At 44.3% G+C, this 23397-nt stretch overlaps 1 protein-coding gene across 1 annotated transcript in view; it reads left to right on the forward strand.

Moving 5' to 3' along the window:
• Positions 1–663: 663 nt before the first annotated feature.
• Positions 664–23397, forward strand: part of LOC144668164 (uncharacterized) — a 51930-nt gene continuing 29196 nt past the window's right edge. The window contains exons 1-2 of the mRNA XM_078529916.1: positions 664–669; positions 1646–1765. Of these exons, the coding sequence (XP_078386042.1) occupies positions 664–669; positions 1646–1765 (126 nt within the window). The remainder of the gene's footprint in view (positions 670–1645; positions 1766–23397) is intronic.

Raw genomic sequence — 23397 nt, forward strand, 5'->3', positions numbered from 1 at the left:
AGATGGGGGAGAGGGAAGTCGACCGGGGGTGAGAGAGAGAGGGAGAGGTCGGGGGTGAGAGAGAGAGAAAGAGAGAGGGGGTGGGGGTGGGAGAGAGAGGGAGAGGTCGGGGGTGAGAGAGGGAGAAAGAGAGAGGGGGTGGGGGAGAGAGGGAGAGGTCGGTGGTGGGAGAGAGAGAGCGAGAGTGAGGTCGGGGTTGGGGGAGGGAGGGGGATAGAGATGAGGGTGGGGGGAGAGAGATAGAGAGAGATGAGGGTTGGGGGGGAGAAGGAGATATGGGGGTGTGGGGGATAGAGATGGGGGTTGAGGGGAGAAGGAGATATGGGGGTGTGGGGGATAGAGATGGGGGTTGCGGGGCAGAGTGATAGAGATGGGGTTGGGGAGAGAGAGATGGGTGTGGGAGAGAGAGAGATACATGGGGGTGTGGGGGAGAGAGATGGTTGTTGGGGGCAAGAGTGATAGTTTGGGGTGGGGGAGAGATCGATGGAAGTGGGGGCGAGAGATGGGGTGGCGGCAGGCAGCGAGAGAAACGGGCGTGTAGGGGGGAGATTGGTGTATGGGGGAGAGAAGAGATGGGGTGAGGGGCAGAGAGGAGATGGGAGGTAAGGGGTGAGAGGAGATGGGTTGGGGGGAGAGAGGAGATGGTGGTTGGGGAAAGAGGAGATGAAGGTGGGGAGGGGGAGAGAGGGATGGGGCAAGAGAGAAAGAGATGGGGTGGAGGGAGGGGAGAGAGAGAGAGAGAGAGAGATGGGTGGGAGTGTAGAGAGAGCGAGATTTGGGGTGTGGGGAGAGAGAGATGGGCAGGGGGTGTAGAGAGAGCGAGAGAAAGTTGGGGGTGGGGGAGGGAGAGAGAATGATGGGGTGGTGTGTGGAGTGAGAGATGGAGTGTTGGGGCAGAGAGATGGGGGCGTGGGACAGGAAAATGGATGAAGGACAAGGAAGATGGCGGGTGAAGAGAATTAGAGAAATGTAAGGACTGGAAGGTTGGGAGAGAAAGAGTTATCCAGCACAGAAACAGGCCCTTCGGCCCCTCGTATCCATGCCGGCTATCAAGCACCTATCTATTCTAATCCCATTTTCCAGCATTTCGCCCATAGGCCTGTGTGCTATAGCGTTTCAAGTGCTCATCTAAACTTCTAAAATGTTGTGAGGGTTCCTGCCTCTACCACCCCCTCAGGCAGTGTGTTCCAGATTCCAACCACACTCTGGGTGAAAAATATTTTCCTCAAATTCCCTCTAAACCTCCTTCCTCTTACCTTAAATCTATGCGTCCTAGTTATTGACACCTCCGCTAAGGGGAAATGTTTCTTCCTATCTACCCTATCTATGCCACTCATAATTTTGTACACCTCTCTCAGGTCCCCTCTCAGCCTTCTCTGCTCCAAGGAAAACAGCCTTTGCCTCCCCAGTTTCTCTTCATAGGGGAGGTGGTGGTGGGAGCTGTGGTATGAGGTGATGGTGAGGGAACTTTTGTGGGAGGGAGATGGGGGAGGATTGTGGGCGTTAGGTTGGTCCCGCTCTTGGGTTTCCCCGAGGTTGCTGGGTCAGTCTTTGTTCTTTTCAGGATTGAGGGTAGTCCGGTTCGGTCTAAGTTTTGTCTGGGGTTCTGGGCAGATCTCACTCAGTAACTTTGCTCCTGTTTCAGGACGATGCCCAATGTGAGGAGACAGTGGAGCTTGGCAAATACCAGCGATGCCAGGAACAGCGGACATTAATGAAGAGGAGCCAGTTTAAGCTGGTTCTGATCCGGCGATCCGGCACCAAGGTGAGTGACTAAGTGGGAACACTGCAAGTGGGGTGTGTTGGGGCGACTGCTCCTTCTCAGTGATTTCATCCTCAATCTCTTGTCCCTCCTTTCCTGTCCTCCGCTCAATTTCATCCTCCATGCGAGCAAATGATTACTGTCATTTCAAAATGATTAATTAAGAATTGAAGTCAGGTTACTATAGTAGTAAGTTAATTTAATAATATTAAAGCTTTTTAGCAACAGCAATGTTTATTAGCAGTAGCAAGGTTTATCATCTAATAGTAATGGCAGGGCTGATTCAACCTCTGGAGTGCACACCCTTTGCTATGTGGGAGCTCCAGGACACTTTCCATGTCTTGGACAACCATTTGTGCAGGAAGTATCATCAGCTGCAGCAGTTCGAGGTCCGGGTTTTGGAACTTGGTATCACTGAGGTGCATCTTTGAGGTTGAGAGCTTTGTGGTAGCATGTTTATAGATGTGGTCACCCCGCCTCTTAAGTTCTGAATACTGATGGAAGTGATGGTTCATCTGGACAGTACAACCCAGCCAATTTGATGGCACCACGGGTGGCTCTGCTGCACTGAACACTGGAAGAGTATTAATGATAGGTGGTTCAACAGGTGAATAGGCAGATGTTTCTGTGGCTGCATGTATCCAAGATAGTGTGTTGCCTCCCTGGTGCCAGGGTCAAGGATGTCACTGAATGGCTGCAGAGCACCCTGAGGAGGGAGGCTGAACAGCCAACTGTTGTGGTCCACATTGGAAAAAACAGCATACACAGAAAGAGAGGTGTGGCCCTGCAGTCAGAATTTAGGGAGATGGGTGGGAAATTAGCAAGCAGGACATCAAAAGTAGTAATCTCCAGATTACTCCTGGTACCACATGCAAGTAAGTATATAAATAGGAAGATAAGGCAGATGAATGTATGTCTGGAAAGATGGTGCAGGAGGGTGGGTTTTAGATTCATGGGACATTGGGAATGACAGTGGGGAAGATGAGACCTATACAGGCTGGACAGGTTGCACCTGAACAGAGCTGGGACTGAACTGCTTACAGAACAATTTACTAGTGTTGTTGGGGAGAGTTTAAACTAACTTGAAAAAGGTGTGGGAACCAGGAGAAATTATTAGAGTGGAATACAAAGGTGCATAGTATGCTAGGAGAGATAGAAAACACTCAGGTAGGAAATAGCATGTTATTGGGTGGGTTCAGAGCAAGGGAGAAAGTAATAGAAGTCTAAATCAGGGTTACTGTGCATGTATGTGAATGTACAGATTGTGGTAAATAAGATAGGTGAGTTACAGATGCAGATTGCCATATGGAAATATGATGATGTGGCTATAACAGAGACCTGACTCATAGAACGGCAAGCTTGGTTATTAAATATTCCTGGATACAACATGTTCAGGAAAGGAAGAAAAGGGTCAGGGGTGGCAGCATTGATTAAAGAGAACGTTGCAGTTTTGGAGCAAGATAATGCCCCAGAGGGGACAAAGACAGAATCTATTGGCTAGAGCTAAGGAACAAAAAAGGTTACATTGCTCGAAGTGGTCTATGGGCCACAAATTCGTGGAAAGACGTAGAGGAACAGATTTGCAAGGAAACTAGAGAGAGGTGCAAGAATTATAAAGTAGTTACAATGGAGGACTTTAATTATCTGAATATAGACTGGGATAGTAGTAGTGTAAAGGGCAGAGAGGGGCAAGAGTTCCTAGTGTGTATTCAAGAACATTTTCTACATTTCCAGTCCAACGAGAAAGGAAGCATTGCTAGATCTGGTCTTTGGGAATGAGGTGGGCCAAGTCGATCAAGTTTAAGTAGGAAAACATTTAGGGGACAGTGATCATTGTATCATAAGGTTTAGGTTGACTATGGAAAAGGACAAGGAACAAACTAGAGGAAGAATAATTAACTGGAAAGTAGGAATGGATCTGGCCAAGATAAATTGGGATCAAAGTTTGGCAGGAAAGATGGTAACTGAACAATAGGTTACATTTAAAGAGGAGATAGTTAGGGTGCTCTCAAGGTATATTCCCATAAAGGGGAAAAGTAGAACAAACAAATCCAGAGTTCCCTGGATGACAATAGAGATAGAGATGAAGATGAAGCAGAAAAAGAGTGCTCGTGACAGACATCAGGTGGATAATATAACCAAGAACAAGGCTGAATATAGAAGGTTCAGAGGGGAAGTGAAAAACCAAATAAGGAAAGCTAAAAGAAAGTATGAAAAGAGACTGACAACAAACGAAAGGGAAACCAAAAGTGTTCAATAGGCTTAAAATAAAAGGAGGATTGGGACCAATTAGGAACCAAAAAGGGGATTTACGCACTGGGGCAGGGGCATAGCTGAGATATTAAATGAATACTTTGCATCTGTTTTTACCAAGGAAGAAGATGCTGCCCAGCTCATGGTGAAAGAGGAACTAATTCATACACTTGATGGGTTTAAAATTGTTAAGGAAGAGGCATTGCATAGGCTGACCATACTTTTAAGTGATAAGGCACTAGGACTGGATGAAATGCATCCAAGGATACTATGGGAAGTGAGTGTGGAAATTGCAGAGGCACTGGCCATAATTTTTCAGTTTTCCTTAGACCCAGGGTTGTGCCAGAGAAGAAATGCAAATGTTACACCCTTGTTCAAAAAAGGGAGTAAAGATAAGCCCAGCAAATACAAGCCAGTCAGTTTAACTTCAGTGGTGGGGAAACTTCTAGAAACAATAATTCAGGGCAAAGTTAATCGTCACTTGTTAAAAGCAAATGTTTTTTGAGCTGGAGGAAGGTTTGTAGTGGAGTTCTGCAGGAGTTGGCGTTTGGGTCCCTTGCTTTTCCCGATATATATTAATCACCTAAACTTGGTGTACAGGGCACAATTCCACAATTTGCAAATGATACAAGATTTGGAAGCGTGAACTGTCAGGAGGATAATGTCGACCTTCAAAAGGATATAGATAATTTGGTAGAATGGGTGGACAAGTGGCAGATGAAATTTAATGCAGAGAAATGTGAAGTGTTCATTTTGATAGGAAGAATGAGAAGAGACGGTACAATTCTAAAGGGTGCAGGAGCTAAGGGACCTGGGTGTATATGTGCATAAGTCATTGAAACAAGTAACAAGTCCAGAGATATTCAGGATACGATGAGAAGGAAAAGAGAGGCTTTTAGCAGGTACAAGGGAAGCAAATCAGCAGAGGCATTAGTGGAGTACAGACAGTGCAGGGTGGAGCTTAAGAAAGCAATTAGGAGAGCAAAGAGGGGATATGAGAAAGCTCTGGTTGGTAAAAGTAGGGAAAATCCCAAAATATTCTATAAGTATATGAATGGGAAGAGGAAAACCAGGGAAAGAGTAGGGCCCTTAAGGGACCAAGGGGGCAATCTATGGATGGAGCCAGAGGACATCAGTAGAGTGTTGAACGAATACTTCACATCCGTCTTCACCCAAGAGAATGAGGATGAAGGTATCGAATTCGGGGAGAGAGACTGCGAGGTTCTTGAGCATATTGATATAGGGAGTGACAAGATATTGGAGGTGTTGGCAGGCTTAAAAGTGGACAAATCTCCAGGTTTGGATGATTTGTGTCCCAGACTGCTGAGGGAGTCAAGGGAAGAGATCGCAGGGGCTCTGACCCAAATTTTTATTCCTCTCTGGCCAGAGGGGGAGGTGCCAGAGGACTGGAGAACAGCTAATGTGGTTCGGCTATTTAAGAAGGGTTGTAGAGATAATCCAGGGAACTACAAGCCAGAAAGTCTCACGTCAGTGGTAGGGAAACTATTGGAGAAAATTCTGAAGGAGAGTATCTATCTCCAATTGGAGAGGCAATGTTTGATCAGGGATAGTCAGCATGGCTTTGTCAGAGGGAGGTCATGCCTAACAAATTTGATTGAATTTTTGAGGCAGCTGATGTAGTTTATATGGATTTCAGCAAAGCTTTTGACAAAGTCCCACATGGGAGACTTATAAAGAAGGCAAATGCACATGGGATACAGGGTAATTTGATAAGGTGGATTCAAAATTGGCTTAGTTGTAGGAGGCAGAGGGTGATGACAGAAGGATGCTTTAGTGACTGGAAGCCAGTGTCCAGTGGCGTACCACAGGGATCTGTGCTGGGTCCCCTATTATTTGTCATTTATATAAACTGCATAGATGACTATGTGGAGGGTAGGATTAGTAAGTTTGCGGATGACACAAAGATTGGCTGGGTGGTTAACAGTGAGGTTGAGTGTCTTGGGCTACAGGAAGATATAGACTGGATGGTCAAATGGGCAGATAAGTGGCAGATGGAATTTAACCTTGAAAAGTGTGAGGTGATACACTTTGGAAGGAGTAATTTGACAAGGAAGTATTCAATGAACGGCATGACACTAGGAAGTTCTGAGGAACAAAGGGACCTTGGCATGTGTGTCCATAGATCTCTGAAGGTGGAGGAGTGGTTAGTGGGGTGGTGAAAAAGGCATATGAGACACTTGCCTTTATCAATCAAGGCATAGATTACAAAAGTAGGGAGATCATGCTGGGGTTGTATAGAACCTTGGTGAGGCCACAGCTGGAGTACCATGTGCAGTTCTGGTCGCCACATTATAGGAAGGATGTGATTGCACTGGAGGGGATGCAGAGGAGATTCACCAGGATGTTGCCTGGGATGAAACACTTAAGTTATGAAGAGAGGTTGGATAGACTTGGGTTGTTTTTGTTGGAGCAGAGAAGACTGAAGGGTGACCTGATCGAGGTGTACAAGATTATGAGGGGCATGGACAGGGATAAGGAGCAGCTGTTCCTCTTAGTTGAAGGGTCAGTCAAGAGGGGACATAAGTTCAAGGTGAGGGGCAGGAGTTTTAGGGGGGATGTGAGGAAAAACCTTTTTACCCAGAGGGTGGTGACGGTCTGGAATGCGCTGCCTGGGAGGGTGGTGGAAGTGGGTTGCCTCACATCCTTTAAAAAGTACCTGGATGAGCACTTGGCACGTCATAACATTCAAGGCTATGGGCCAAGTGCTGGTAAATGGGATTAGGTAGGTAGGTCAGGTGTTTCTCACGTATCGGTGCAGACTCGATGGGCTGAAGCGCCTCTTCTGCACTGTGTGATTCTGTGATAGTTTCATTACTGAGACTAGCTTTCAATTCCAGATTTTATTAATTGAATTAATTTAATGTGCCCTGGTGGGATTTGAACCCATGTCCCCAGATTGTCTCTGGATTACTAGTCCAGTGATGTTGCCACTACGCCACCAACTCCCCAGGGTGAGAGTATTGTTAATAAAGCATACAGTATGCCAGCCTCCATTAATAGGCGTATAGAGTATCAGAGCAAAGAAGATCTGTTAAACCTGTGTAAAACACTGGTTTGGCCTCAAATGGAGTATTGTTTGCAATTCTGGCTGTCACAATTTAGCAAAGATGTGAAGGCATTAGAGAGGGCACAGAGAATGCTTCCAGCTATGTTGATCAATTGAAGAATTTGGGAGTGTTTTCCTTGTTGAAGAGAAGGCTGAGAGGAGATTTGATCGTGGTATTGAAAACCATGAGGGGTCTGGACAGGATAGCTAGGGAGAAACTGTACCCACTACTGGATGGATCGAAAACTAGAGGGCACAGATTAAAATAATTTGCAAAAGAAGCAATGGAGACACGAGGAGGAACTTTTTTACACAGCGACGGCTTAGGATCTGGAGTGGACTGTCTAATAGTGCGCTGGAGGCTAGGTCAATTGAGGCATTCAAGAGGAAATCTGATTATTATCTGAAAAGGAAGAATGTGCAGCGTAACAGAGAGAAGGGGGGAATGGCACGAGGTGCATTGCTCCTTCAGAGAGCTGGTGAAGGCACCAAGGGCCGAAAGGTCTTCTCTGCAGTAACAATTTTGTAATTCTGTCAGGTATCACTGTAAACATCACCCTCTCTGCCCTGCCCCTCACCCTCTGCCCTGCCCCTCACCCTCTGCCCTGTCCCTCACCCTCTGCCCTGCCCCTCGCCCTCTGCCCTGCCCCTCGCCCTCTGCCCTGCCCCTCGCCCTCTGCCCTGCCCCTCGCCCTCTGCCCTGCCCCTCGCCCTCTGCCCTGCCCCTCGCCCTCTGCCCTGCCCCTCTGCCCTGCCCCTCGCCCTCTGCCCTGCCCCTCGCCCTCTGCCCTGCCCCTCGCCCTCTGCCCTGCCCCTCGCCCTCTGCCCTGCCCCTCGCCCTCTGCCCTGCCCCTCGCCCTCTGCCCTGCCCCTCGCCCTCTGCCCTGCCCCTCGCCCTCTGCCCTGCCCCTCGCCCTCTGCCCTGCCCCTCGCCCTCTGCCCTGCCCCTCACCCTCTGCCCTGCCCTTCACCCTCTGCCCTGCCCCTCACCTTCTGCCCTGCCCCTCACCCTCTGCCCCCATCCCTCTGGCCTCTGCCGCTGCCTTCTGGCTTCGGCACCCCCCCGCCACCCCACTGCCCTCTAACCCAGGCCCCCCCACCCTCTGCCCTCCCCCTTCCTCCTACCCTATCCCTTAGATGCTCATTCAGGATGAACCAGACTCTGTACAACATTGGCAATCTCTTTGATCCGGAGCCTGGCTACCGTTGGAGCTATCGGTCAGCCACCACTTACTTCCATCTTCATCTAAGTTATTCCCTTGCTGTCCTTGCACCCATTGCTCCACAGTTTCTTTTTTGACATTTGTCACTTCTGGACCCCACTTCTTCATAGCCAGACCTCACCACTCAGCCTCACAAGCTTTGCTATCAAAGACGCTCAGCAATATGAGAACATAAGAGATAGGAGCAGGAGTAGCCTGCTCCACCATTCAATACGATCATGGATGACCTTCAATCTCAACTCCACTTTCTTGCCCACACTCTATATCCCAGCCTTAAAAGTGGTCAATGATGAAGCATCCATAACCTTCTGGGGTGGGGAATTCCAAAGATGCAAACCCTTTGAGTGAAGAAATTTCTGCTCATCTCAGTCTTAAATGATCGACTGCTTATCCTGAGACTGTGTCCTGTGTTATATTTTTGTCAGCCAGTGGAAACAACCTCTCAGTATCTACCCTGTCAAGCCCCTTCAGAATCTTGTATGTTTCAATGTAATCACCTCTCATTCTTCTAAACTGCAGAGATTATGTCTGCAATTCTGCCCTCCAAGGCATGAAAAAAGATTAGCAAGTAAAGTTAAAGATAACCCAAAGATGTTTTACCAATACAGTAATGCTAAAAGGTTAGTTAAGGAAAAAGCAGGACATATCAGAGATGAAGTTGGAAACGTGTGTAGATGCAGAGGCTGTGGGAAGGGATTTGAATGAATATTTTGTCTCCGTGTTTACAAAGGAAAGGGAGGATGTAGATATAGTAGTCCAGGAGGAACACTGCGAGATATTGGACGGGATTGTCATAAAGAGAGAGGAAGTACTCGAAGGGTTGAAATTCTTGAAAGTTGATAAGTCACCAGGGCCAGATGGATTGTTTCCCAGGCTGCTGAAGGAAGTCAGGGAGGAGATAGCAGATGCTCTGAGGATGATTTTCCAATCTTCACTAGATAGAGGGGAGGTACCGGAGGACTGGAGAAAAGCAAACGTAATTCCATTCTTTAAAAAGGGATCAAAGGAAATGCCAAACAATTATAGGCCAGTTAGTCTTACATCAGTGGTGAGCAAATTAGTAGAATCAATCCTGAGAGATAGGATTAACTGTCATGTGGAAAGGCATGGACTAGTCAGGGATGGTCAGCATGGATTTGTTAAAGGAAGGTCTTGCCTCACAAATTTGATTGAATTCTTTGAGGAAGACAAGAAGGGTTAATGAAGGTAGTGCAGTGGATGTTGTGTATATGGACTTTAGCAAGGCATTTGACAAGGTCCCACATGGCAGATTGGTCAGGAAAGTAAAAGCCTATGGGATTGAGGGTAATGTGGCAAACTGGATAAAAGGTTGGCTTTGTAACAGGAAACAAAGGATAATGGTTAATGGATGCCCTTGTGAATGGAAAGTTGTCTCAAGTGGTGTTCCACAGAGCTTGGTGTTGGGACCCTTGCTGTTTGTGTTATATATTAACGATTTGGACGTGAACATGGGGGGCACGATTGGGAAATTTGCAGATGACACAAAGATTGGCCGAGTAGTGGATAGTGTAGAGGATAGCCATAATCTCCAAAACGATATAGATGGGTTGGTGGAGTGGGCGGTAAAGTGGCAGATGGATTTTAACATAGAGAAGTGTGAGGTCATACATTTAGGGAGGTCAAACAGTTACAGGGATTACACAATAAATGGGAATATACTAAGAGGGGTAGATGAAGTGAGAGATCTTGGCGTACAAGTACACAGGTCCCTGAAGGCAGCAGTTCAAGTAGACAATGTTGTAAAGAAGGCATATGGAATGCTCTCCTTCATTGGCAGAGGTATAGAATATAAAAGTAAGGATATAATGTTGGAATTGTATAAAACACTGGTGAGGCCACAACTGGAGTATTGTGTGCAGTTCTGGTCACCACATTACAGGAAGGACGTAATAGCTCTGGAGAGAGTGCAGAGGAGGTTTACAAGAATGTTGTCAGGGTTAGAAAAGTGTAGCTACGAGGAGAGATTGGATAGGTTGGGGTTATTTTCCTTGGAACAAAGAAGGCTGAGAGGTGACTTGATTGAGGTGTACAAAATTATGAGGGGAATAGATAGAGTGGACAGGATAAAATTGTTTCTCTTGATGGAGAATTCTAGAGCCAGGGGACATAGATTCAGGATAAGTGGCAGAAGGTGTAGGGGGGACATGAGGAAGAACTTTTTTACGCAGAGGGTAGTGGGTGTCTGGAATTCGCTGCCCAAGTTGGTGGTAGAGGCAGAAGCTTTAAACTCTTTTAAAAAGTACCTGGATCTGCACCTAAAGTGCTGTAAGCTGCAGGGCTATGGGCCGGGTGCAGGAAGGTGGGATTAGAAAGGGCACCTGGGTGTCCTCGGGCTAGCATGGACAAGATGGGCCAAATGGCCTCCTGTGCTGTAACTTTTCTATGGTTCTAATATAGACCAAGTTTACTCAGCTTTTCATCATAGGACAACCCTCTCAGGGATCAATCTATTGAACATTTGCTGCACCACATCCAAAGCAAGTATATCCTCCCTTAAATATGGAGACCAAAACTGTGCAGGTGCGGTATCATCCAAGCCCGGTACAATTGTAGCAAGACTTCTTTTTCTTGTATTCCAGTCCACTTGGCAATAAAGGCCAATTTGCCTTCCTAATTGCTTGCTGCACTTACATGCTCACTTCCTGAGTTCCTTGTATGAGTACATCAAGTCTTTCTGAACACCAGCATTTATAAGTCTCACACCTTTAAAAAAATTCTCTTTTTCCATTCTTACGACTAAAATGAATACAGACAACCACCCATTACACTCCATCTGCCACCTTGTTGCACATTCACCTAACCTGTCTCTATCTCTTTATAGCCTCTCTTTGTCCTCCTCACAACTTACATTTCCACTTAGCTTTGTATATCATGAAACTTAGATACATTACTCTCTGTCTCTTCATCTAAGCCACCAATATAGATTGTCAATAGCTGAGGCCCCAGCACTGATCCTTGTGGTACTCCATTAGTCACAACCTATCAACTTGAAAATGCCCCACTTATTCCTACTCTTTGTTCCTGTCTTTGAATTAGTACACCCAACCCCATGCCCCTCATCTTGCCCATTAACCTTTTGTGTTACATCTTATCAAATGCCTTTTGGAAATCCAGGTACACCATTATTTACCTTTATCACCTTTATCTACCTGGCTAGTTATATCCTGAAAAAACTGTAATAAATATGCTACAATGGGAACACCATCAGCTTCAAGTTCCCATCACACACCAATCCTGGCATTTTGTATATCAATGTTTCTAGAATTTCCTATTTAACACCATTCTAGATACCAGCACCACAAGGTTTCAGTACCTCAAGGAGGTCACCCACCAGCACCTTCTTGAGGTGACTTGGGTTAAGCAATAGTGTTAAGCAATAAGCATTGCCAGTGTCACCCACATCAAGAACAAATATACCAAACAATGCCACCCATGCTAGCCTCTCATCCTGTGTCCTGTAGACACACCGCCTGACTCAGCGGCCAGCCAGCCACGTGTATCCCATCTTGCACAGTCCTCTCTGAGGCACGTTGGCTCCTGCTGTGCATGGCCTCAGCACATTCTGCAAACTCTGCAGCCTTGTGTCTGCCCCCTTGCACTATATGAGCCTTTGCGTCACCATTTCCCTTTAGCTATCTCAGTCTTACTTCTCAGAATCTCTGTCCCCTCTGGACTGCCGTCAGTCCCACCGCAACTTACAGAGAGTTATCCAATTAATCCCATTCCCCTTCCCTTTACCCTTGGTGGCAATTTATTCCCCATTAAGTATTTATCCAATTCTCTTCTGAAAGTTACTGTTGAATCAACTTGGGTTAAATCTATGTCTTCTGGTTACTGACCCTTCTGCCACAGGAAACAGTTTTTCCTTATGCACCCTATGGAAATCTTCATGATTGTGAACAACCTTTAATCTTCCCTGCTGTAAGGAGAGCAACCCCAGTTTCTTCAGCCTATCTCTATAGCTGAAGTCTTTCAACCCTGGTAGAAAATCTCCTCTGCAAGCTCTCCAATGCCTTGACAATCGTCCTAAAATGTGGTCCCAAAATTAGACATAAACTCCAGCTGAGGGTGAACTAGTGCTTTACAAAGGTTTACAATAACTTCCTTGCTTTAGTACTGTGTGCCTCTGTTTGCAATGCCCAGGGTCCCATATGCTTTTTTTTAACAGTCTTCTCAGCTTGTCCTACCACCTTCAACAATTTATGTACATAAACGCCCAGGAACCCCTATTCCAGTACCTCCTTTAAAATTGTACCATTTAGCTCACATTGCCTCTCCTCATTCTGCCTAGTGAATTAAATCAATTCATATTTTTCAGAATTAAATTTCATGTGCTGTGTGACTTGCTCATGTCACCAGTCTGCTTATGTCTTCTTGAAATCTGATGCTAACCTCCACACTGTTTATACATTCTAAATTTTGTGTCATTTGCAAACTTTGAAATTGTGATTTGTTTCTCCAACTCCTGGTCAGTAACATATATCAGAAAGAGGAATGGTCCTAATATGAACTCATGGATGTATATCTCCCTCCAGTCTGAAATACAATAATTCATTACTCTGTTTTCTGTCCCAGCCAAGTTGTTTTGTTTTATTCATCTACAGGATGTGGGCTTAGTCGGCTAGGCTAGTGTTTATTGCCCATCCCTAGTTGCCCTTGAGAAGATGGTGGTGAGCTGTCTTCTTGAACCGCTGCAGTCTGTGTGGTGTAGGTACGCCCACAGTGCTGTTAGGGAGGGAGTTCCAGGATTTTGTCCCAGAGACAGTGAAGGAACAGTGATATATTTCCAGGTCAGGATAGTGAGTGGCTTGTAGGGGAACTTCCAGGTGGAGGTGTTCCCATCTGTCTGCTGCCCTTGTCCTTCCAGATGGTAGTGGTCGTGGGTTTGTAAGGTGCTGTCGAAGGAGCCTTGGTGAGTTCCTGCACTGCACCTTGTAGATGGTACACACTGCTGCTACTGTGCATCGGTGATGGAGGGATTGAATGTTTGTGCATGTGGTGCCAAGCAAGCGGGCTGCTTTGTCCTGGATGGTGTCAAGCTTCTTGAGTGTTGTGGAAGCTGCACTCATCCAGGCAAGTGGGAAGTATTCCATCACATTCCTGACTTGTGCCTTGTAGATGGTGAACCGGTTTTAGGGAATCAGGAGGTGAGTTACTCACGATTCCTAGCCTCTGACCTGCTCTTGTAGCACAGTATTTATGTGGCTAGTCCAGTTCAGTTTCTGGTCAATGGTAACCCCCAGGATGTTGCTATTGGAGGATTCAGTGAAGGTGATGCCATTGAAACACAAGGGGCAATGGTTGGATTCTCTCTTGTTGGAGATGGTCATTGCCTGACACTTGTGTGGTGTGAATGTTACTTGCCACTTGTCAGCCCAAGCCTGGATATTGTCCAGGCCTTGCTGCATTTGGACATGGGCTGCTTCAGTATCTGAGGAGTTGCAAATGGTGCTGAACATTGTGCAATCATCAGTGAACATCCCCACATCTGACCTTATGATGGAAGGAAGGTCATTGATGAAGCATCTGAAGATGGTTGGGCCGAGCTAATATTCATGCTGCAGTTGCCCCTTTAATCCCATGAATTTCAGTTTTGCTGACAAGCCCAATATGTGACACTTTATCAAATGCCTTTAGAAAACCCATATACATAACACCAGCTGTACTGCCCTCATCAATCCTCTCTGTTACTTCATCAAAGAACCTGATCAAGTTTGTCAGATAGGATTTCCTTTTCCAATTCTGTATGGACCTTCATTTGTTAACCCGTATTTTTCTGAGTGACAATTAGCTTTGTCTTTAATTATTGTCTCGAGGAGCTTTCCCCACCACTCGTGTCAGGCTAACTGGCATGTTGTTGTTGAGTTTATCCCTTTCCCCTCTTTTGAACTCTGTTTTCAATCTTTTGGTCTTCTGCACTACTGTCATATCTAAGAAGGATTGGCCGATTGTGGCCGGAGCCTCTGCTATTTCCACCCTTACTTCTTTTTGGATCCTAATTGACCCCAACCTTCCTTGACAACCCCTCTACTATTTGCATGTTTTAAAAATGACTTTAATGTTCCCTTTTATGCTACTTGCTAATCTATCCTCATTCACCCCCTTTGCCTTCTCTTATTTCCTCTGTCAGTTCTCCTTGTGCTTTCTATATCCTGTTTGGTTCTCTGCTGTTTTATAAATCTGGCGTTTATCATAAGCATTCTGTTTCATTTTAATGTTATTCAGGGAGCTCTAGCTTCAGATGTCCTTCTCCCTCAAGGGAATCTGCCTAGTCTGAATGATCTCTTTTTTTATTAAAAAGCCTCCCTTTGTTCAATAACTTTTTTAACCAATACTTTTTGTTTCCAATCCACCTAGACTAGATTCCTTTCCAAATCATGGAAATTAGTGCTTCTTCAGTTGAGTATTGTAATAAAAACATTACAATATTTACAGCACAGAAGGAAGCCATTCAGCCCATTGTGTCTGCGCTCACGGAAAAACATCTATTCGGTCTAATCCCACTGTCTAGCTCTTGGTCCGTAGCTCTGTGTTAGAGCTCTTGATGTGGAAAAGCCTCAGTCACAAGAACACCCATTACCTATTACCCATTGCTTCCTGGCACTGAGTCAACTTTGGATCCCTTTCCCCTGGAGCCCATGAACTTATTAATCAGTGGGACTTTGTCAAAAATCTTGCTATACTATATCAAATGCATTACCATCATCAACTTTCCTTGTTACCTCCTCAGTAAACTCAGTCAAGTTAGTCAGACTTGACCTTCCTTGAACAAATCCCTGCTGATGGTCCTCAAATAATCCATGGCTCCCTAAATGATGACTTATATGGTCTCAGAATTCTTTCCAATAATTTGCCCACCATTGAGGTTAGACTAACCAACCTGTAATCCCTATCCCTTCCTTTTGGCACAACCTTAACAGTCCTCAGGCCTGTAGCCAGAGAGGTTTGGAAAATGATAGCCAGAGCCTCAGCTGTTTCTTGCCTTGCTTCCCTTAGCAGCCTGGGATACATTTCATTCAGGCCTGGTGATTTATCCAGTTTCAAAGATGCTAAACGCCTTAATACTTCCTCCCTATGTTTATCCTATCCAATATTTCAGACTCCTCCCCCTTAACCACAATGTCTGCTTCATCCTCCTCTTTTATGAAAACAAATGCAAAGTATTCATTAAGAACCATGCTCACACTTTCTGTCTCTATACACGTTACCTTTTTGGTCTCTAATTGGCTTTACTGTACTAGCTACTCGCCAATCTGCTCCTTCTCTCCCTTTTGGTGTTTTTACCTCTCTCCCTGATGATTGCACCTCTGTAGCTCCAATTAGATGCTAAAAATACTAAACAAAAACAAAGGCTTTTGAATCACTGGTCTGTTTCCCACTCCTTTATATCTGGCCTTTGATTTCCTAGTGTGCTTTTTGAATCTCTATTCTGTTGCAGTTTCTTTGTGTCTCAATTATTTATTGATCCTTTTCCATAACTGCTTTGAACCTAATGATATTGTGATCATTGTTTTCCAAATGCTTTCCCACTATAACAAGCTCTACTTGCCCACTTCACTCCTCAGAACTGGATCCAGCACTGCGCCCTTCCTCAATGAGCTCATTGATCAAGAAAGCTTTCCTGTAAACATTTCAGGAATTTTCCCCCTTCTTTGCCCTTAACCCTTCTCTCTGTTTCCAGGTTCCCAAGCAATTTCCAACCATGTCAAAAGATTGTCTCTAGATCCATGCGGTTTCATTTTTGCTCCTAATCTCTTGTACCTTAGCAAATGCGTTCTGCAAATCCTTATAGAGAACATCCATAGAAACTCCCTTATCAACCATGTCAGTCACTCATGAAAATAATAGATTCTAGTAACTTCTTTAGAACTGAATTTTCCAACCCAGTGGCACAATTCCTGAATCAAGAGAGCATTTGGAACATCATAACTAAAGCATCTGAAATTTCACCATCATGTCTTCTGTTACTTGGAGTGGAACCATTGGATATTGGAACTTTTATCTATTCTAAGTCCTGTTATTTTCTCTAGTTTTTTTTAAACTTGTATTTCAGCCTTGATTTGGTCTTAGTTTCTTTCCAATCACTGTTATTTTGCTCTTTTGCGCTACTATGCAAACAATTGCAAAATACTCATTTAACAAGCCTGTCATTTCCTTGTTGTTGATTTCTAAATCAGCTGCCTTTAATGAGTGCACATTTTCTTCAACCACTTCTGCAAGCTTTTTTCGTCATATTCCCATTTTTGTGGCCCTGATTGCTACCTTTGACTCATTTTGTTGCTTCTTATAGCTCTCCCAGCCGACTGGATTTTTACATTTCTTTACATTTGTGTAGACCCTTTCTTTTAGCTTGATATATTCTTTTCTGTCATTTGTTGTCCATGATTGCTTAACTATATAAGTGGAGCCATACCAAACAATCCCTTGAATGTCTCCCACTGTGCATCTGTAAGTTTATCTGTTTACAGTTCAGCCCAGGTTACAGTGGTCAGGTTATGTCTCCTTCCTTCAAAGTCAGACTTACTTAAGTTTAAAACTTTGATTTGTGAGTTCTTCCTCCCAAACCTAATATCACATTTGATTATGTTAAGCTCTCTTCTTCTAAAGATGTACTTCTGATTGTTATCTAGCTCTGACCAGTGCAGACACGATGGGCTGAATGGCCTCCCTCTGTGCTGTTAAAATTCTGTGATTCTCTTCCCTGTCAGTTCTAATTAACATTTTTTTCCAGAGAATTGTCCTGAACACTTTCTAGACATCTGCTGCCTTGTGCTGTTGTGCTTCTCCCAGTCTATGTGAAAGTTAAAATCTGCCATTATAATTGTTTTACCTTTGCAAAGGCTGCTATGATCTCTATATTTATGCATTCTGGTTTCCACCACTTGGTGAGATCACGGCTGATCTGAACCTAACTCCGTTTGCCCACTTTTTTCCCCATATCCTTTAATATCTTTGGATAAGAAAAATCTATCAATCTCAGATTTAAAGTTTACAATTGAGCATCAAATGCCATTTGTGGAAGAGCGTTCCCAACTTCTACCAACCATTGTGTGTAGAAATCTTTCCTTATTTCACCCCTGAAATTAATTTTGGACTATTTCTAATCTAATTTTTAGACTCCCCAGCCAGAGGAAATAATTTCTAGAAAGAGATCTATCTAGCTAATATCTTGAAAACTTCAATCAAATTACCCCTGAATCTTCTAAATTCCAAGGAATATAACCCTAGGTTGTGAAATGTCTCCTTATAATTTAACCCTTGGAGTCCTGATATCATTTTGTTAAATTGATGCTGCATTCCCTCCAAGGCCAGTATATCCTTCCTAGGGTGTGGTGACCAGAACTGCTCACAGTAATGCATAACTTCTATCCCCATTGTATTCTAGTCATCTAGGCATAGAGGCTAGGCATTAGCCTTTTTCATTATTTTCTGTACCTGTTCATGGCATTTTAATGATCTATATACTCAGACCACCACTGTTTCTCCATTCAGAAAGTGCCCTGTTCTACTCTTTTCAGGTCCAAAGTGAATGGTCCCAAATTTACCTACATTGAAATCCATTTGCCTGTTTTGCCCATTCATTTAATCTATCAATATCTCTTCATAATTTTACTTTTCCATTTACACTGCTTGCAATACCATCTATCTTTGTGTCACCACCAAATTTGGATATGTGACTATCCATCTCGTATCTAAGCTGTTAATACAGTGAATAGTTCAAGCCTCAATGCTGATCTATGTGGGACACCCTAGTCACATCCTGCCGATGAGAGTACCTATCCATTATCCCTACTCTCTGTCTCCTGCCACTCAGCCAATTTCCTAACCACATCAATAATGTGCCGTCAATTTCATGGGCTTAACTTCAACCAATAGTCTCTTATGATGCACTTTATCAAATGCCTTCTGGACTTCCATGTGACATCCTTAGACATTCCGCTGTCCACTATTTTAGTCACCTCTTCAAAAAATTCAATCAGTTTTGTTAGGCAGGAACTACCCTTTACAAATCCATACTGGCTCTCTGATCAGCTGAACATTTTCAAGATGTTCAATCACCCTGACCTTAATTATTGACTTTAGTAATTTCCTGACAACGGGTATTAGGGCTAAGTGGTCTATACCAGTAATTCCCTAGTTTTCCCCTCAATGTTCTTAAATAACATGGTGACATGCACTATTTTCGGATTTCAAGGAATTGATAAAACTTTGAAAGGTTATAGTTCTCACCACTTCCTTTCAAACCCTGGGATAGAAACCATCTGGTTCTGGGGATTTGTCATTCTTTAGTGCCATTAGTTTCTTTATTTCAGTTCATTTGCTGACGTTGGTAAGTTCCTGTCTCTGATTAGTATTCGTTTCCTTGGGGATTTCCAGCTTTGTGACTGCTTCCTCTACTGCAAATACCGATGCAATGTCTCCCATCCTTTACTGTCCCTTAATTCTGCATATTTTCCATTCAATTCCCCCTTATTAAAAATTTCCAACTGCTGTAATAGCATATTTTATTAATTTTGCTACTGTTCCTCCTTTTCCAATTTTGCTATCCCTCCTGAAGACCTTATGGCCTGGAATATTTAGCTGTCAGTCATACCAGCAAGTAGCCAGGTCTGCAATACCTACTACATCACACCCTTTAAAGTGGAAAGTTGTTGTGTTATTTAGGTAATTTAGTTGACTTTTTGCTGGTTACCTTGATGAGTGACTTTGTGAGTAAACCTGTTAGTTTGCTTGAGGGGTCATCTAAAACTCTGGTGCCTGTGTCTTAACTTGCAGCAAGTGCCATGTCCTCTATCACCCCTGTGCTTGCTGACTTCCAGTGGCTCTTGGTCAAGCAGCCTGTTGAGTTGAAAATTCTTATTCTTGTTTTCAAATCCTTAGATGGCTTTGCCCCCACTCACCTCCCCCCACCCTCCCCCACCAAAACCTCTGTAGTTTTCTTTAGACCCACAACCCCCTGAGACATCACTTCTCCTCTAATTCTGGCCCATTGTGCAGCCCCAACTTTAATTGCTCCACCATTGGTGGCTGTACCTTCAGCAGCCTGGACCCAAGCTTTAGAATTCCCTCCCTTCACCTCTCTGCCTTACTCCCTCACTTTTCCCCTTTACCACTGTCCTTAAAACCTCCTTCTTGGACCATGCTTTTGGTCATCTCCTTATGTGACTGGATGTCATATTCTGTTTTATTAATACTCATTTGAAGCAACTTGGAATGCTTCATAATGTTAAAGGTGCTACATAAATGCAAGTTGTTGTTTATTCTTTCTGTGAAAGAATCTGCCTTCACTGATATTGCCTGTACCCTGAAGTGTTTGCTGTAGGTGGCTAGTAAATATTTTACAAATAAGTCCAGAGGCAATAAACAGCAGGGCACTCTTCATCCAGAGCAAACTGTCCCAGATTATTTTGCCACAAGATCTTCCTTCAGTACCAGCTTGTTTATGGCCATAAGAAGTATTTTTAGCCAGCACTTACTTACATTGGTATCAGAATGATTTGGCTGTGTCAGACTGTTTTGCCTACAAGTGTGTTGGCCTTCGTCTGTTTGATAATGCATTACATCTCTCTTTGCCTTACATTCTGTGCATCAAACAGCAGTAGAAATATTGATAAGGATCTGTTGCATTCTGTGAGTGAGAACAATTGTGAAATGATGAAGGACCACATTGAGTATTTGAGCTGGTCATTTCTTCCAATTCCAGACTCAGCTCTGATCCGCACACTAATCCTGTTAGATGCCATGATGATTCAGTCACGTATTGATCCCAGAGACCAGGCACTCCCACTGCTCGGACATTATGAAACAAATGTTTTCACAGAGATTGGCCTTTGGAGGATTTAATTAGCCTTTCCTTTGCAGACAGTGTGAGCCAGTGTATTCCTGTGGTTCAATACAATTCATACTTAACTATTACAGATGCATTCCATTCTTCTGATGACGAAATGGTCATATATAACTAATGTACTGAACTGTGAGGAGGAGTGTAACCTCGATGACTTGTACTCTTCACATGGCTGTCGACATAGTCACTGCCAGCCTCAACATGCTGTTGCAGATACTGAGGGGAGGAAAGTGCCGATGCAAATACGAACTCCAGTTGTTCCTCCTGCACTTGATGTGCACCCTGCTCTTTCTCCCTCCCGCTCTCTCCCATTATCTTTCTCTTTCTCCCGTTTCTCTCTCCCCTCTTTATCCCACTTCAGAACTTTCTCTCTCCCATTCTGACTCTCTGCCTCTCTTTCCTCTCCCCAGCTCTCCCCCCCACCTCTCGCAGCCCCCTGCCCCTCGCAGCACCCCCCCTCACCCACCATGCAGCACTCCCTTTCTCCCCTCACTCTTCCTCCCCCCACACTTGCCCTCTCTCCGCCACAACCCCCTGTCACTGCCTGGCTCTGTTGAGGGGGAGTATTGAGAAATTGCAATGAGAGTCTGTGCAGTAATCCACTGAGAAAAATCCTTATGTCAGAATTGAATTACCACAACAGAGCTGGTGAAAAAGCAGAAGTTTTCAGGAAACAGAAGTGGGTAGATGCTGTTTGGGGCCATGCACTGTACTTGGCAAACTTTCCTTTTTCTTCCTGAACAACTTTTGTTCCTTTTTCAAAAATAATTGCATTTTAGATGTAGGAGCAGTGTGCAGTGTGTGTGTGCGTGTGCCTGGGTAGGCAGCAATGCTGAGTCTGTTATTTAGGTATGTTTGTATGTATACGAAGAAACCCTGTGTAGTGTAGCTGTGTGTTTACAGTCAGGCTGCAGATTGTAGAGTAGATGTCCTGGCCCTATGCAGCAGTTCGTTCTCAGTTAAATGACCTTTGTGCCTCCTATTGTACTGTTTGTCACTAAAGTTTAGGACCAAGTCTGCAGTCTTTCTCAAGGGTCGCTAGATTTTACCGACTAACTTGGGCTGTGTGTGTTTCCCTGGAGGTAAAGGTGTTGGAACGAAGATGAGGAATCTCCTCTTTAGGAGAAGTGCACATTGTGGTCACAATCACCAGTCCTACGTAATATGGAAACATTATGTACAAAATCTGAAGTAAAACTAGCTGCTGGCCACACACACACAGCATGTCCATCAGCAGCTATAAAAAGACCAGTTTGTGACTGAGGGGCAGACTCGTGGTCAAGACTGAACTCTTGATTAGAGCAGACTAATTATTTTTGAAGCAATATGTTCATTCACAATGTTTGAAGCATTAAGTTTCTGGTCTCAGCTCTATGGTGAGGGTTTTGTTTTGGCAAATGAACCAGAGGCAAAATGAGGGGAAAAAAAATTTACTCAATGAGCATTGATGATGTGGAATACACTGTCTGCACTGCTCAGGTGGGCGGAATAGCCTCCTCCTGTGCTTTATAATTCTAAACACTCAGGTTATGCTGTTTCTGTGAAGAGAGAAGCAGAGTTAACATCTTTCCATCATATCTTGCTGTACTCTCAGTTTCCATAGGTATTACACCTCAAATCTTTTTAACATAACCTAATTCCATGATGCACAGTTACACCCTTCCCATCCCATGGTTATTTCGAAGGACGCATGCAGGCAGAGAGTGAGAAGTATTGGTAACACCTGATTCATATAACACTATAGCAGTGAACAGAGGCTGCCTCATAGGAGGAATCTAATCTCAAGTTGGGGTCAAATAACCGTGCAACCTTGTGTGTGATACCCTGGCCGAAGAGATGATCACCCCCATCTCTGGTAAATACATTAATCGTTTTCTTCAAGGCATCCATTAATAGTGCTTCTAGTACAAAATGGAGAAAGTTTCTTTCAACATTCCACTGACTCTGGTTCTGTTATTCCTTGTGAAGACCCACATATTCTCCAGTATCTGCCTCGCTTTATTTGTTTTTTTTGTTATTGATTATTTCAGTCTCTCATGATGGACTTTGGCTTGGTCATTTGAGAATTACTCATCGCTGGCTCCTACATACTGCGAGCTGGTTGAAAACTACAAATAAATGTCTTGTTAGTTCCCAATTGGGATCTTTGGACCAATGAATGAGTCTACTTTTATTTTTGTTTTCTATGTGAAACCTGAGTTTTGTAGTTGGAGTTTGGAAAGTGCAAGCCTTGCTGTAATCACCCCTGTGTGAGTTGGCACTCTGCTCACATGGTTTGTGGGACGCACTCTAGTGTGCTGATTTTCCTTTAGGTCAGGAAATTGTCTCATCGTTCCATCTCTCACAGGCTGGAAATAACTTCCGATCTGTAGATTTGACCCATTCTACATCATGTCTTTTGTGCAGAGATTTAAGCAATGCCTGGTGTTGCTGGTTTCCTGTGTGGAGAAGTCCAATGAAAACAGGTGAATAAGATGATTAAGGGCCACAGATGCTACTCCATCTCGTCGTGCTCGAAGAGCTATTGCATCTGCTTTGTTGTTACTTCCTGGCTATCTCACAATTGCGTTACTATTCACAGCACACAGCAATATTGACACATTTAGCTTTAACTGGAGCAGGCTGACATTGCTAGATGCTGGTACAGCTTGTATGTGGTATCATTCTGATTTTGTTAAACTTCAATGTGCTCCTAAGGTGTGTGGCAAATGCAGAAGGAAAATAAATTGCTTTCCTAACTTGAGTTTGATTTTTAATCTGTCAATAATGGGAAGCAGCCCGGAGCTCCTCTCTCAAATCCACGTGATTCCAACACCCGTCCCAACACACCAAGCAGAGGTGAAATTAATGTTTTGCTGGAGCATTCCCCATGGAACAGTAAGACCCTGATATTAACTGGAAAATGGGCAGGTTGCAAGTCAAGGACATGGAGGCACAGCCCATATTAAGAGCAGGGATTCAATCAAATAAAAGTACACCATGGCAGGTAGACAGTCTGGCCAGTGAGTGGAAGTCGGAATTTGAAGCAAGAGGTCACGGTCAGTGATTTGTGAGATGAGTCCCTCACAATTATTGGGGGGATAGGGTCTAGTTCACAATCTGGGGTAGAGGGGCCTGTTCATGATGGGGGTGGTGGTGGAGACAGCACACAATCACGAAGGTGGGGTAACCCAACACAAAGGAGACCCAAGGCTTCTATGTGAGACCCAAAACACTCCTACACCCA

The sequence above is a fragment of the Cetorhinus maximus genome, chromosome 26 (assembly GCF_964194155.1).
Source record: "Cetorhinus maximus chromosome 26, sCetMax3.hap1.1, whole genome shotgun sequence".
In the NCBI taxonomy this organism is placed as follows: domain Eukaryota; kingdom Metazoa; phylum Chordata; class Chondrichthyes; order Lamniformes; family Cetorhinidae; genus Cetorhinus; species Cetorhinus maximus.